This window comes from Odocoileus virginianus, chromosome 13 (genome assembly GCF_023699985.2).
Source record: "Odocoileus virginianus isolate 20LAN1187 ecotype Illinois chromosome 13, Ovbor_1.2, whole genome shotgun sequence".
Taxonomy (NCBI): domain Eukaryota; kingdom Metazoa; phylum Chordata; class Mammalia; order Artiodactyla; family Cervidae; genus Odocoileus; species Odocoileus virginianus.
The window spans coordinates 65064160-65081628 of record NC_069686.1 but is presented as its reverse complement, the minus strand read 5'-3'; the positions used below and the strand labels follow the sequence as shown (position 1 = coordinate 65081628).

The 17469-nt window shown below is 39.5% G+C and overlaps 1 protein-coding gene across 1 annotated transcript in view; it reads right to left on the bottom strand.

Annotated features, from left to right (window-relative positions):
* Positions 1-17469, bottom strand: part of CNTNAP5 (contactin associated protein family member 5) — a 1008111-nt gene that overhangs the window by 782405 nt on the left and 208237 nt on the right. The window contains exon 2 of the mRNA XM_070476362.1: positions 2422-2526. Within this exon, the coding sequence (XP_070332463.1) occupies positions 2422-2526 (105 nt within the window). The remainder of the gene's footprint in view (positions 1-2421; positions 2527-17469) is intronic.

Sequence of the window (17469 nt, the reverse complement as noted above, 5' to 3'; positions counted from 1 at the left end):
TTTGGAAAACTCAGCAGTGGCCACAGGACTGGAAAAAGTCAGTTTTCCCTCAAATCCCTAAGAAAGGCAATCCCAAAGAATGCTCAAACTACCACATAATTGCAGTCATCTCACACGCTAGTAAAGTAATGCTCAAAATTCTCCAAGCCAGGCTTCAGCAATATGTGAACCATGAACTTCCAGATGTTCAAGCTGGTTTTAGAAAAGGCAGAGGAACTAGAGATCAAATTGCCAATACCCTCTGGATCATCGAAAAAGCAAGAGAGTTCCAGAATAACATCTATTTCTGCTTTACTGACTATGCCAAAACCTTCAACTGTGTGGATCACAATAAACTGTGGAAAATTCTGAAAGAGATGGGAATACCAGACCACCTCACCTGCCTCTTGAGAAACCTGTATGCAGGTCAGGAAGCAACAGAACTGGACATGGGAAAAAAAAGAACAAAAGAGAACTGGACATGGAACAACAGACTGGTTCCAAATAGGAAAAGGAGTACATCAAGGCTGTATATTGTCACCCTGCTTATTTAACTTATATGCAGAGAACATCATGAGAAACGCTGGGCTGGAAGAAGCACAAGCTGGAATCAAGATTGCTGGGAGAAATATCAATAACCTCAGATATGCAGATGACACCACCCTTATAGAAGAGAGTGAAGAGGAACTGAAAAGCCTCTTGATGAAAGTGAAAGAGGAGAGTGAAAAAGTTGGCTTAATGCTCAGCATTCAGAAAACTAAGATCATGGCATCTGGTCCCATCACCTCATGGGAAATAGATGGGGAAACAGTGGAAACAGTGTCAGACTTTATTTTCTGGGGCTCCAAAATCACTGCCGATGGTGACTGCAGCCATGAAATTAAAAGATGCTTACTCCTTGGAAGGAAAGTTATGACCAACCTAGATAGCATATTAAAAAGCAGAGACATTACTTTGCCAACAAAGGTCCATCTAGTCAAGGCTATGGTTTTTCCAGTGGTCATGTATGGATGTGAGAGTTGGACTGTGAAGAAAGCTGAGCACTGAAAAATTGATGCTTTTGAACTGTGGTGTTGGAGAAGACTCTTGAGAGTCCCTTAGACTGCAAGGAAATCCAACCAGTCCACCCTAAAGGAAATCAGTCCTGGGTGTTAATTGGAAGGACTGATGCTGAAGCTGAAACTCCAATACTTTGGCCACCTCTTGCGAAGAGTTGACTCATTGGAAAAGACCCTGATGCTGGGAGAGATTGGGAGCAGGAGGAGAAGGGGACGACCGAGGATGAGATGGCTGGATGGCATCACCAACTCGATGGACTTGAGCTTGAGTAAACTCTGAGAGTTGGTGATGGACAGGGAGGCCTGGCATGCTGCGATTCATGGGGTCACAAAGAGTCAGACACGACTGAGCGACTGAATTGACTGACTGACTGAACTGAGCAAATTAAATCATTCTTTGCTTTATAAAAACAATGTCAGTATCATGACAGTGAATTAGGACTTAACTCCCAAATATAAAGATGGATCAACATTGGAAACCTTACTAATGTGATTGACTGTATATATAAATGGGATATATAAATCAATATACATATAAATATATATAAATCAATATAATATATATATAAACTTTATATATATATTTACCTTTTTAATATATATTTACCTCTTATATAAGTCAATTATTGTGAACTCTACTAGACCAGTGTACCTCTTGAAACTGCATAAAAATATTTTTTCAATTAGAAAAAAGACTCTAGTGAGTTCACTAGATGTGTAAATAAATATCCTCAGATATTTAAAACTTTTGGAAATTAAAAAATTGAACTACAAAACAATATATATATTATAAATATGATTTAAATATATCTGTCTAGATATCCATCACCGTATTTGTTAAAGGTATTTCACATAACATTAGTTAAAGCTATCTGCTCTTCCTTTGCTCATATATTGTAAGACTACACAGTCAACTTTTAAGCATAGCTGTCTCCAGAGGGTAGCATTACATATTTTTGAATTTAAAAGCTTTCATGTAACACTGTTTTATATTTTAAAAACTATAAACAGTTATTTTATTGTAAAAATTAAAACTACTGAAAACTTGATAGATTTCATTCTTACTATGATCAAATGTTATATTATAATAATATATTTGATAGCTATTTATGTTGATGCATGAAATATAAAAATAAAGCAAATTAAAATTTTTTTTTTCACGAAAGGCCTCTTAGGATAATCAAAGAGAAATAAGGTGGATTTAGGGGAACAGTAGCCAGTGTACTTTGAATATGCATTATGTGCTGAGAAGCATGGTTTTATTCCATTTTAATCTCTTTCTACCCATTCTTCTCTTGAACACTGCTCTTGGACATGATTCCAGCACATGGAGAGGTCTGTGTGCTTAGTCAGCAGCTGCCTTTAGAGTTTGGCACCTACTTACCAACTCTTCGGTTGAGCTGGGCTGGGCTGTGAGTCCCAGCGAGGTCTGAGGAACTGGAAAAAGCCATTGGAGACAGCAAGGATGCTAACGGGTCATCACAGTTGTCTAAAGCGAAAGAGGAGAGAGAAAAATTCATTAGCAAGAAGTATTTCATTAAGAGAGGACTCAAGGTATTAACCACCACTACTTATTAGTTCCCTGCTCTCAACAAGGCTGGTACTCATCATTTCCATGTGGTATTTCATCTCCTCCTCACAAGAACTTGAAAAGACTAACATTAAATCTCTTTCACAGTTGGGGAAACTCAAGTTCAGTCATGTTTAGTAGTTTGTCCAAGGTCAGAAATCTAGACAATAGTGTGGCCAGAATTTTGCCCAGATTTGTCTAACTCAAAATCCAACTATTGCTCCATTTCTTTAATCAACCCCTTGAGCAACGTCTCAAGTTATGCCTAGTGAGTTTCTTTTATAAGGGGGAGACTATTTAAGATGGGGAACACTGTTTATTCCCTTATCTTCAGTTTCTAAAGACTCTTATTTATAATAGTTCTATCTAGAGGGACACAATAATTTAGAATATCTCACTCCCAGTTGCGTGAAAGTCTTTGGAAAATGAGTTCTTAAATTTAATAATTCATGTCTATTCTATGAAAGAATAGAGAATAGTCCTCAATCTTGTACAACCTTGAATGTGACATTTCCTTCAGTAGCTACCCTTCCAGTCTTCCCTAAATGTGGTAGATAGGCTTTCTAAGTCTTCTTTGATCCTGCTCAGGTGGTGAGCATGGACAGGAATGTGGTCTTGACAATGTAGATATTCTCTCTGATTGCCCTGACTATTCAATCCCATGTACAAGACTCTTCTCTTCACTAGAATATTGGCCATCTAAAGAGTTAGTTTTTAGGGGCTTCCCAGATGGTGCTAGGGGTAAAGAACCTGCCTGCCAATGCAGAAGGTGTAAGAGACAGGGTTTGATTCCTGGGTCAGGAAGATCCCTTGGAGGAGGAAACGGTAACCCACTCCAGTATTCTTGCCTGGAGGTTCTGCATGAACGGAGGAGCCTGGTGGGCCATAGTCCATGGCGTGGCAGAGTTGGACATGACTGAAGGGACTTAGCGTACAAACAGTTTGCAATCATTCATTTATTTGCATTCACCAACAGGTAACATACTCTTTGGGGGATTTTAGCAAATAATCTGGCATGTAATAGGTGTTCAATAAAGGTTTATGCAAAGAATGAAATCAGTGAGTAAGGGAAGGAATGAAGAAATGAAGGAATAAATCAATCAATCCATATCACAGTACCAAAACTCTTACCACTTTTTTGTACAATTGATCTTAAAGAACACTCCAAAATGAGTCCATGAAATCTATATATACCTCAGTCAAAACAAGTTTGAAACGTATTATTCAGTGTGAAGATCAACTTCATGGTATCAAAGGCTCTCAGGAAGAGCTGAGTTGACATTTTTAAGAGGAAATGTACATACAATTATGAGGTTGTTTGTTTATCCAGCAAATTCTTAGAGAGCAGTATTTCATCTAATTGCATGAAAATTAATGAGAAACATAAGGATTGAATTTTTATTTGTTCAATGTGTTAAAAAAAATCAACTGGAAAATTATATTTCAAGTTTTTCCCAAACAGAAATGTTTGAAAAATATTTTGAGGTATTTGACAAACACAAAATAGAGCCAGAATCAAACTGAAGAGTAATAACACAAAAATCAGAGCTAAGGACACCTCTGTAGTTACGGTCATTCTGCAAACAGAAAGCAGAACTCAGGGGCCACCTTACTGAAGGCTAAGATGCAGTTGAGGGGGTTGCATGCACCCCTCCAACACACTTGTCCAGAAACATGAATCTGCTACTGTATTTAATGTTAGTAAACAATTTGAACATAATGGAAATATTCCATTTCCTTATGCTGGTTATATTATCAGGAAACCAATGAATGCCAAAGCTTGAGCCCAACTGAACCTGAGCCCCAGAGGAATATACCACACACACACACACACACACACACACACATACACACACACACATGAAACTCCACAAAGCATTTCTCTTTGAAGCTATGTTATGAACCTTATCCACAACAGTAGTTACAGCTCTCTCCAATTTCAGATAACATCCCTCCACTCCATCTGGACATGACTGAGTGGCTAACACACACATAACCCTTCCAAATAACTCACAACCCTTTTAACGCCCACTTCTGAAGCAAATTGAGCTATATTTATCAGGGCTTCACTGGTGGCTCAGAAAGTAAAGCATCTGCCTAAAATGCGGGAGATAAGTGTTCGATCCCTGGGTTGGGAATATCCCCTGGAAAAGAGAATGGCTACACACTCTAGTATTCTTGCCTGGAGAATTCCATGGACAGGGGAGCCTGGAAAGTCTAGTCCATGAGACTCTGATGCTGGGAAGGATTGAGGGCATGAGGAGAAGGGGGTGACAGAGTCTGAGATGGTTGGATAGTGTCATTGACTCAATGGACATGAGTTTGAGCAAACTCCGGAAAATAGTGAAGGACAGGGAAGCCTGGTGTGCTGCATTCTATGTGGTCACAAAGAGTCAGACATAACTTGGTAACTGAACAATAAGTTTTTATTTTAGTATTTATGCATTTCTTAAACATATAAATGTGTAAAACACTGTTACCATTTTTTTCAATATTTTTAAATTGATGAATAGTGGATTTACAATGTTGTGTTAATTCCTGCTGGACAGAAAAGTGATTCAGTTGTATGTATACCTATACATTATTTTTTATATTCTTTTTTATTGTAGTTTATTATACAGTAGGATCTTGCTGTTACTGCTAACATTTTTATTAGATCTTTTATGAAATTTTTTTCATGTGTCACTGATGACATTTTTGAATATTGTGCTTCCTAATCCCACTTTTTCCCTAAGTGAAGTGATCTAATCTAAACTGATCTAATCATTTCAATGTAATTCAACCCAATAAATATTTATAGGGTCCCACTTTATGCTTGACCTTTATAGGCATTGGGGATACATTTGAGTAAAACTGAATCTCAGACTTCAAGAAGCTCGGAGACCACTTAGAAATATGAAGACACAAACAAATTCAATAAACGGATGAGACAGTTGAGGAAAATTTCACCAATGTTACACCCAAGTCAGTTTCATGGGTACCCAGCGGCCCCGACGTCCAGGGGAGTGGTCTTTCTCATCTCCTCCACCCTGTGCAGTGAGGGCCCTTCACCAGGTCTCGGGGAAGCGTTCGTCCCCACTGGCCTCCTGACGCCAGTGACTACCGCTCCATGGCCCAGCTCCTTTTCTGAAACGTGCCTTCCTCATATCCCCACTTGTGGGGGTCAGTGTTCCCACTTTGGGAATTGGTAAGCCCGTTGGAAACAATCTGTGCTAATAGAAAGGGTCCGGAGGAGATTCTTCAGGACACTTTTCTCATGGACCCAGGACACTGTGGTGGCTTTTAGAAAACGAGGCTGAGGTTTGCTCTCCTATCTCTGAAAGTGATGAGAGTGGGAAAGTTTCCAATCAGAAAGGAAGAAAGACCTTCCCTCTCAGGCCAATAAGTACTTCCCCTTTTCTTCTCTATATCAAATGAACAGACCTGACAACTCACCTAAACTGAAAATAGACCAGGACTCAAATTAGTAATCAAATTACCCTTTGTCATTAAGAATTTGTTTATATAAGCATTCTCAATCCAGAAATGTGCATTATTCTTAGACCTGTCCTAAACAGGGGAAGGGCTTCTTTGGTGGCGCAGATGGTAAAGAAGCTGCCTGCAATGCAGGAGACCCAGGTTCAATTCCTGGGTCAGGGAGAAGGGAAAGGCAGCCCACTCTAGTATTCTTGCTTGGAGAAGTCCATTAACAGAGGAGACTGGTGATGGGCTACAGTCCCTGGGGTCTCAAAGAGTCAGGCACAACTGAACCAGAGCACACACTCAAACAGGAAAAACAATACAGCAAAAATGAGGACAGCACAGCTGACACTTAAACAACATGGGATTGAAGAGTATAGTTCCACTTATCCCAGGTTTTTTTTAGAGAGAAGTATACTTTTTTATCTTTTTTTGAGTTTTAAGACTTAATATATAGTTTCTAAAAAAATAATTATTTTGTACTGGAATGTAGCTGACTCACAATGTTGTTCTAATTTCAGGTGTACACCAAAGTGATTCAATTATACATACACATGTACCATTTTCCAAATTCTTTTCCCATTTAGGTTATTAGAGGTCCCCCCCACCAATAAATATGAAGTACAGTGCTGCAAGTCCATGGTTGGTTGAAAACATAGATGCAGAATCTGATTTTCCCAATGTGTTGGGGGCACTCAGCCCTCTACCTACATTCTTCAAGAGTGAACTGTAATTAATTTTTAGAAAATTCCACCTTTGGGACTGCTTGGGATCATGGACAGTGTCAGGATGACTAAGGCTGCAAGCTTCCCATTCTAGACTGGTTTCTTCTCTTGCCTTGGTGACTCCAGAAAATAAATATATTCCAATTCAATGAGCCCACAAAATCGACTCATCTCTGCCACATCTAGCCACAGAATCACTTTACAGATGGAATGAGAAGAGATGGACAAAGTTCTCTTTAAAAGATAAAGCACAGAATGAGCCCAGGAAACAGTATATTAATTGTGTGTAATATCTGCTTGCAATCCAGAGCAACCATTTTCAACAATTTTATTCCTGGGAATCTTGTGTCTATGTTGCAAAACCTGCACAAGAATTGATGTCACCAGAAGCTCTTTGCACTAAAGATTTGTGGTCAACCTGAAGACAGGAAGGAAAGGAAGTGGAAGGGAGAGAAGGGTTGAAAACAGCACTGCACCAGGCAGTCCTTCCCTTCTGCGGATTGGCAGCCTTCCTGAGACAGGGCGATCGCAGTAAACACATGGCAGGGGAGGGAAGACACGAAGCACCATCTGCTTCACCATCCCTTCAGGCTTTAAATAAGCAGGCCCATGTTGTGGAATTTTAGGCACCACTCATGTCTCAGCCTTCTGACAGTGTGTTTGCATGCTAAATCCATCAGTCGGTACTTCCGAAAGTGTGGTGGATGTTTATCTGTATTTACAGGAAGAGAGAGGAGAGGGTGAAGAAATTTGAGGAGGGAGAGAGATGTTTGAAATGTAGGAGAAACATAAGGCAGGACTAAAAGTCAGGTTTCCTGTGGAACACGGAAACTGAGAGACACCATGACTAGTTTTCTAGAAATGATCCGTGCTTCACAGATCCATTGGCATAGTAGAATATTTTCAAAATGTTCCCTGAAAAAGACCATTCAGAGATGTGCTGCAAAAATCAGGGGAAATTAAAACCCTAGTTAAAATGCAAACTTCTATTCACGTTTTTGGAGCCTTTCTGGTGGCTCAGCGGTAAAAAATCTGCTCGTCAATGCGTGAGACATGGGTTCAACCCCAGGTCAGGAAGATCCCTTGGAGAAGGAAATGACAACCCACGCCAGTATTCTTGCCTGGGAAAACCCATGGACAGAGGAGCCTGGAGGGCTTCAGTCCATGGAGTCACGAAAGAGTCAGACACAGTTTAGTGACAGAACACCAACAATTCACATTTCTATTCTTCATTTTTCTTCAACAGATAACTTTATGGTTATCTTGTTTTCTTTTATACCATAAAGGCCATCTCGAAATGCATCTCAAGCCTAGGGAGATAAAAATCCATAAGTATAAATGTGACCATTCGTATTATAACATTCAGCTCTTCACATTAATGGGTGTTGGATACTCCTAGTCCTATTTGCAAATGATGTAGCCCTACATTCACAGACTGAGATGATGTTAAAACCAGAAGGAAACTCTGAAAATAAGGAATTCAAGCCCTTCAATTACAAATGAGGACCTCGGGGTGTACGAGATGACAGGCCTGCTTAGGACTGGTCAGTTAATTAACAGACTGGCTTAGGTAGAAATTCAGGTTTCCTCAACCCCAGATGGTGACCACTAGGTCAGAATTATGCCACCTGTGCATAAGTCTGGTAAGCATGAGCTACATCATTATTCATAGCATTTAACAAATGATTTATTTTCTGCTAAAGGAAGGGTATAGTTTTTCTGGATAACAGAATAACTTTGAAGAATAGTATATAATTTCCATAAGAATTTGCATTTCTTCTCACCTATTCTTGCCTTCCTTACCTCTTTGACACTCCTCCAAAAAAGGGGAGGAAACCCCACAAAGAGAGACCAAGTGAAAGAAATGTATCTGTTTCCTTATTAATATTTGCAGGCATATTCATGGGAAGCATTTTCTTTGATATTTTTAATTGGAAGAAGTGGGGACAGTTTTCCCCTCAATATACATGTATGTGTAAATATTAAAGGTCTTCTTTGACATTAATTAAAAGGTAAAGGCACAAAAGAGAATTCTGAATAAATATGATATTTACACAGCTTCTGAGAAATTATCATTGACTCTTTAAGATGGTTCTACTTTAAGTAACATTTTTGTTTGTCAATGTATATTTTTATTCATTATTATTAAAATACCAATAGAGTTACAGATGGTAACTGAAGTTAAATTGTGAGCATTGCCTTGATTACCAGAGTAAATTGTCTGTATATGGGGATTTGGAGCTTAAGGGATTCACTATTTATAGGTGAGATAAAATTCCTCTTAGCATTACACATTAATGGCCCACTTTGTTTAAAAGACATAAAGCAGATATTTTGTATAGTGCCTACAATGAGGCTTAGAAGTGTCAATTTATGCTTTTAGCTTCATTTGTTTTTTTACCTTGTCACCTATAATTTCACTTAGCAAACAACAAAAATAAATACTCTAATACTACTCTTGACTCTGATCCTCCCCATTTTCCACAGTGAAATCCTAAAAGATAAATTACTCTAAAATGCACAGACCAAGAAACATGGCTCTCTGAAATGAATCATGAAAGGAAGGTCAAACCCTCTTTATCCTGACATCCATCCCCACCGTAATACAGTTCTACTTGCCTTTTGATTATCTGCTGGATACACATGGTTCTGCTCTTTGCTGTGGGAGGACAGAATTAAGTCAAGGACATAGACCCTAAGCTCAAGAAGCCGAGCACGTACTCTGGGTTGAAAGATAATCATTAATTTGCATAAAGCTCCTAATGGGTATGATCAGTTACATGCAGGAAACCTTTGGCTTGGGATGCAGCAATCCTGGGTCCTCTTTTCCCTTCACTGTGAACTGCTCTCATTTTTATCTTTATATGTTTCAGATTCCTCTACTGCAAACAGCGGAGGTAACTGTTCATTTGTTCAATCAACAGACTTGAACTGGGCACATTCTAGGTGTCAGAGTTTCTGTCAGGCTTTCACGATAGCAAAAGCAATTTTGACTAATTCCTCTATCATAGTAGAGATGGACACACTCCACATTGCTGCACAGTGGTGATGGATAGGGGTATAGACAGGGCATCACAATGGGATCTGGTCCTGTCCAGGGATTAACAAGATGGCTCTGGAATTTTTTCTTGGCTTTAAAAATCATTCTATTCAAGATTTTAGGAAAGACTTGGCTTAGAGGTACTGATTTTCACTTATAAGTTGCTTGCTAGGAATTTATCATAATCAAACCCACTAAGACAATAACAGTACTTTGACCACCTGATGCAAAGAGCCAACTCATTAAGAAAAAACCTTGATGCTGGGAAAAACTGAAGGCAGAAGGAGAAGGGGACGACAGAGGATGAGATGACTGGATGGCCTAACTGTCTCAGTGGACATGGGTTTTGAGCAAACTCTGGGAGATGGTGAAGGACAGGGAAGCCTGGTGTGCTGCAGTCCATGGGGTCACAAAGAGTTGGACATGACTGAGTGACTGAGCAACAAGACCAGAACAAGCAGCATAGGTAGCCATCATTCTGTCCTGCCTCTGGGGCAGCCCCCCTTTCTAGGCGGCCAGCGGTCACTATGGTACAGCCAGGAGTAGATGCCATTCATTCTGGATGGGTCAGCAACCTACAAGTTTCTCTGTTCTTTTCATGCTCCATTCCGTGTCCAAACGGAACATGACTGAAGTCTGTGTGACTGTACACATTGTCTGTCTGAACATTTGCTTCCCATCCCTAAAATGATGGCAGAAATGCAGCAAAGACTGTCAAGGGTCAGTCTCCCAGTTGATTATCTTGTGTGAGTCTAGCTCTTTTCTCCTTGTTGTTTTCTTTTTTTTTTTAAGAACACCTGTACACAAATATCCCATAATTAGCCCAAACACAATGGCTCCAAAATATACTTGCCCAGCAATAAGTTCAGCCCTAGCATTTTTCTAGCAGAAATAGAGTCCAGTTGTAGAGAACAAACTTATGGTTACCAAACAGGAAAGACAGAGTGGGATGAATTGAGAAATTGGGACTGACATAAATATACTACCATATATAAAATGGGCTTCCCTTGTGGCTTAGCTGGTAAAGAATCTGCCTGTAAAGTGGGAGACCTGGGTTCAATCCCTGGGTTGGGAAGATTCCCTGGAGAATGGAAAGGCTACCCATGTAGTATTCTGGCCTTCTGAACAATTCTGTGGACTGTATGCATCTTGCTGATAGTGAAAGAGGAGAGTGAAAAAGTTGGTTTAAAACCCAACATTCAAAAAACTAGGATCATGGCATCTGGTCCCATCACTTCACAGCAAATAGATGAGGAAACAATGGAAACAGTGGCTGACTTTATTTTTTGGGGGGGGCTCCAAAATCACTGCAGATGTTGATTGCAGCCATGAAACTGAAAGACACTTGCTCCTTGGAAGAAAAGTTATGACCAACCTGGACAGCATATTAAAAAGCAGAGACATTACTTTGCCACCAAAAGTCTGTCTAGTCAAGGATATGATTTTTCCAGTGGTCATGTATGGATGTGAGAGTTGGACTCAAAAGAAAGCTGAGCACAGAAGAATTGATGCTTTTGAACTGTGGTGTTGGAGAAGACTCTTGAGAGCCCCTTGGACTGCAAGGAGATCCAACCAGTCCATCCTAAAGGAGATCCGTCCTGGGTGTTAATTGGAACGACTGATGTTGAAGCTGAAACTCCAATATTTCGGCCACCTGATGCGGAGAGCTGACTCATTGGAAAAGACCTTGATGCTGGGAGGGATTGGGGGCAGGAGGAGAAGGGGACGGCAGAGGATGAGATGGCTGGATGGCATCACTGACCCGATGGGCATGAGTTTGAGTAAACTCCGGGCATTGGTGATGGACAGGGAAGGCTGGCATGCTGCAGTCCATGGGATAGGAGAGACTCTGACATGACTGAGTGACAGGACTGAACTGAACTGATGTATAAAATATATAAAATAGATAACTAATGAGCACTTACTGTATACCACAGGGAGCTCTATTTGATGCTCTCTGGTGACCGAAATGGAGGGAAATCTAAAAATGAGGATACATGTATACACATGGCTAACTCTGCTGTGTAATAGAAACTAACACGACGTTGTAAAGCAACTACACTCCAATAAAAGTCAATAAAAAACACAGATCAAATAGAAAAACATATACATACTTATCTAAATATTTTTCCTCTCTGATTACTTCCTTTTCCCTACTGCCACTTTTTTTTTTTTTTTTTTATTCTCAGGTTAGGAATAGCGTGTTCACAATTGATTGCTTTATTTTCCTATTATCACTTTTCTATTCTTAAATTTAATTTATCAATGGTTTAATCTAATTAAAAATGCTTTTTAATATCCTTAGATAGGAGCTATATGATATACTAATCATATGTAGACTATAAAGTGTCATGTTGAGCAAGGATTTTTTAAAATTATAGTACTTAACATCAGGGAGTATGTAAATTTCCAACAATTTTTTGTTTAGAGAAAAGGTGAAAGTTATAAGTCCTATTTTTTGTTGCCATTGCTTAGAAAGATCCCTCAGATATATATTCGCTTTACTTTTTTTCTCCTTTTCCCACTACTTGATCCTAACTCATGTTTTTAAATTATCATGTTATGATTTTATAAGTCTGTTGAATTTACACTGGGATTTACTCTCATTGGTGGCTCAGATGGTAAAGTGTCTGTGTACAATGTGGAAGACCCGGGTTCAATCCCCGGGTCGGGAAGATATCCGGGAGAAGAAAATGGCAACCCACTCCAGGATTCTTGCCTGGAAAATTCCATGGACGGAGGGAGCTTGTAGGCTACAGTCCATGGGTCTCAAGAGTTGGACTCGACTGAGCGACTTCACTTCATTCACTTCACTTCTACTGTCATCGAACTATTCTTTCTAATATACTGGTTTCAACGTATTTTCTTCACCAAGATGTATTAGGCAGGCCAACCTTCAATTTTTCAGAAGTAGCATCATGAGATGAAAGAACAAAGAGGGAAATGAAAGAACAGAAAACAGGTCCAAGCTGAGCCCAAGGTGGGTGCCACTGATGCAACTGGTGGGGGTGGAGGGACGGAGAGTGCTCACAGATGGTCAGAGTCAGAGGGTGACTTCCAAGGAGCAGGGGTCAGGAATACAGAGCTTGTTGTTGGCACAAGCTTTGGTCAGGGGACCGTTTCCTCCAAAAGAACCACTCAAGATTGTCAAATTCAAATAGGCTAAACCTACTAAATCTTTAGATTATGAACAGTCCTTCTTAAGTGAATGATCTAGAAGATGTGAAATCTTTGCTGGGTAGAAAAGGTAAAATTCATAATGGAAAGGTTTAGAGATTTCTGAAATATGAGAAGGTGAGATTGGTGGCTAGATTACTTGAGAAAATTTTAAAAGAGACTGATAAAATGAAATCTTTGAGGTAATAAAATTTCATCTATTTAGAAACTTCCTAAATTCAACTTTGTTTCTATATACTCTTGTAGTGCTCTTCCCATCACCACCCATCGATATTCCATGCAGTAGACAGACAAACAAACATACACACCCACACGCCATTATAAAGTAGTGCCAAACCACTTTAAGAATTTTGGGGGTTTTTAAGCAAAGCTAAATATATGAACCAATGGGATGTATATAATGATAAGATTGGCGAAATGGAAAAAATATAAGATTAAAACTTTTAAAAATTACAAGAAAATATGTTCTTACTTAGCACGTTGTTCAAATGATTATGCACAGGATTTTAAAATGAAGGGAAGGCAACAAGTTGAGAATTTCATAAACATAGTGCTTCCATCAATTCAGTGCTAATCAGAGTTGAAAATCTCTTTCCTTGGCTGAGTCTTTCTCAGTGGATATCTGTTCTTTTTTGAATATGATGGAGCTAAACTTTCAACAGCTAATCAGAATCCTGCATTGAGTGGTTCAAAATTACACTGAAAATCCTGGTTATTCAAGAAACCACAATCTTTGCATGCAGCTTGATCAACATATATACATTCCTCTTCATCTCTAATGGGTCCAGGCATAGAGTCCCTAAAGGAAACACTACAAACCCTGTGTGTCACCAATCTATTCATTAGACTCTAGGAACAATGCCTGATTGAAAAGATAGGCTTGAGGTGAGGAATGGCCAGCTGGCTGATATCACAACCGCATGAGGGCCAATGCCAACCATTTATGAGATGGATGGGATAAACATGCGCCAATAATTTGAACAAATATTGATTCTCACTGGTCTTTGTAGATGAGAAAATAAAGCCAGCTCAGGGACAGCAACAGTGGTACTTCAAGATCATAACCGAGTTCTGTGTGTGTGTGTGTGTGTGTGTGTGTGTGTGTGTGTGTGTTCTGGACTAGTTGGAGACTGCTGTATATTTGGAAATAGGCCGACATTGGATTCCAGCCCAGTCTGAATGCAGATTCTGACTCTGCAGCTTGCTAATTATATGCCCGTTGGGAACTTATTTAATCTCAGTCTTCTGTATGTATAATGGGGATCATAACTATATCCAGGCTTGTTATGAGAACAAAAAGAGACAATTCATGTTAAATATTTAACCCATGGCACTTAACTGGATACATGTTAGTTCCCTCTATTTTATATCCTTTGTTCTTCCTTAGATTCAAGCTCATCATCTCCAGTCATTGCTTAATAAAAGATCTTTCTTATACCCTCTATTATACATTTTTGACTTTGTCCATCCAGCTGGTTTTAACACTGTGTTTTATAAGCTTTTCAGGGTACCTAGTATGATTTTGTACCAGGAGCTCTCCTGCTTATGCATTACTAGATTCCAAGATCAAACACAGTGCACTTTCTAAGTTTTACGCATATTTCTTTATTGGACGCATTTAATAGTTCTTAAGCACAATGTGCCAGGCGTTACGCTATCTGGTCCAGAGACTGATGAGTCTATGGTGAGCAGGAAGCACAGCTCTTATGTAGCATTATGAGGGATGAGGCTATAGAAAGTACTTGCATTTCTTTCTAGTCCTTATATATTATTTATTAAAAAACTTGTGATACACTAAGTAGGGCCCTCCGTATTTTTGTGTTTGGATTTTAAGATTAAAAAGCTGAGAAGCACTGCTTTGTATGAGATAGTCACATCAATTTGTATTTTAGGATGTTGGTGTACACATGTGCATATCTGGGGTGAGGATAGGGTAGGAGAATGAGGGTAAAACCCTGCTGACATGAAGACCCAATCAAATCCTATAATAAAAAAGAGAGTAATAAGGCCTGAAGTGAAAAACTAGAATTTGAGATAAGGAGAAGTTATGACAATTTGGTTACCCAGGAATCATCAATGCCTGCTGATATGAAAGGCAGGTAAAAATGAAGGATTATGTCAAGATTTCTAGTTTTAATGAATCTCTCTCTATTGTTATCTTAGAGACTTGGGAAGTTGATAAATCATTTTCTAAAATTAACACATTTAAATCAAGCAAAAGAGAGATGATGAATGAATCACAGATCAAAATGATTTCCAAATGATACATAAGACTTCTCACCTTTCTTTAAGATAAGTATAATGAGTAGTATCAGGGGAGTACTGTATATATATCTCAGATGGCAATTCATAAGATGTTATAAAGAGATGCATTTGTTAAATATTCTTTTCCACTCTGTTTATCACAAGATATTAAAAATTGTTCCCTGTGTTATACAGTAGGACCTTGTTTTTTATTGACTCCCTATATAATAGTTTGCATCTGCCAATCCCAAATTCCCAATCCATGTCCCCCACCCCACTCCCTCTTGACAACTGAAGACCCGTGCTCTAGGTCTGCAAATATGTTTCTGTTTCATAAATAAGTTCATTTATGTCATATTTTAGATTCCACATATAAGAGATATCATATAATATTTGTCTTTATCTAGCTAATTTCACTTATTATAATCTCTGGATTCATCCATGTTGCTACATATAGCATTATTTCCTTCTTTTTATGGCTGAAAAATACTTCATTGTTTATATGTAGCACATCATCTCAATTCATTTGTCCTTTTAGGTTGCTTCTATGTCTAGGCTATTGTAAATAGTGTTTCTGTGAACATTTCTGCTCTGACTATACCAAAGCCTTTGACTGTGTGGATCACAATAAACTGTGGAAAATTCTGAAAGAGATGGGAACACCAGACCACCTGACCTGCCTCTTGAGATATCTGTTTGGAGGTCAAGAAACAACAGTTAGAACTGAACGTGGAACAACAGACTGGTTGCAAATAGGAAAAGGAGTACGTCAAGGCTGTATATTGTCACTGTGCTTATTTAACTTATATGCAGAGTACATCCTGAGAAACACTGGGCTGGATGAATCACAAGCTGGAATGAACATTGCTGGGAGAAATATCAATATCCTCAGATATGCAGAAAGTGAAGAACTAAAGAGCCTCTTGATGAAAGTGAAAGAGGAGAGTGAAAAAGTTGGCTTAAAGCTCAACATTCAGAAAACTAAGATCACGGCATCTGGTTCCATCATTTTCATGGCAAATAGATGGGGAAAGAGTGGAAACAGTGGCTGACTTTGTTTTTGGGGGCTCCAAAATCACTGCAGATGGTGACTGCAGCCATGAAATTAACAGATGCTTGCTCCTTGGAAGAAAAGTTATGACCAACCTAGACAGCATATTAAAAAGCAGAGACATTACTTTGCCAACAAATGTCCATTTAATCAAAGCTATGTTTTTTCAGTAGTCATGTATAGATGTGAGAGTTTGACTATAAAGAAAGCTGAGTGCTGAAGAATTGACACTATTGAACTGTGGTGTTGGAGAAGACTCTTGAGAGTCCCTTGGACGGCAAGGAGATCCATCCAGTCCATCCTAAAGGAAATCAGTCCTGAATATTCATTGGAAGGACTGATGAAGCTGAAACTCCAATGCTTTGCTACCTGATGAGAAGAACTGACTCATTGGAAAAGACCCTGATACCGGGAAAGATTGAAGGCAGGAGGAGGAGCGGGTGACAGAGAATGAGACGGTTGGATGGCATCACTGACTCCATGGACATGAGTTTGAGTAAACTCCGGGAGTTGGTGATGGACAGGGAGGGCTTGCATGCTGCAGTCCATGGGGTCACAGAGTAGGACATATAGCAACTGAACTGAACTGAACTGATTCTGGGAAAGATTGAAGGCGGGAGGAGAAGGGGACGACCGAGGATGAGATGGTTGGATGGCATCATCGACTTGATGGACATGAGTTTGAGTAAACTCTGGGAGTTGGTGATGGACAGAGAGGCATCCTGTAGTCCACGGGGTTGCAAAGAGTCGGACACAACTGAGAGAGTGAACTGAACTGAACATTGGGGTGCAAGTAAGAAGTTGCAATCTTCACTGCCCAAAGAGAGGTGAGTGATGAGTACTATTCAGGAAAAAGGAACTACTCCATTGACCTGAGGTGAGTAGTTGCTCATGCCTTCACAGTGAAACTCTATTCCCTTGCTTCTATATATCTCTTCATGATCAGACACATGGTCACTTTTCTTCTGACACTCCTTACTCCTCAGTCCATGCTCAGACTTGCCAAATTCCTGGCAGCTTGCAGAGAATGCTGTGTTACCCCTCTGGGCTCCTCTATATGTGATTCTATCCTGAATGTCTCCCAAGCTGTCTTCCTTTTACCCACTCGCCAACCCTAATCCCTACACAGTGCTCCCAAAAATATGCCTTGATCCGTCTAGACAGAT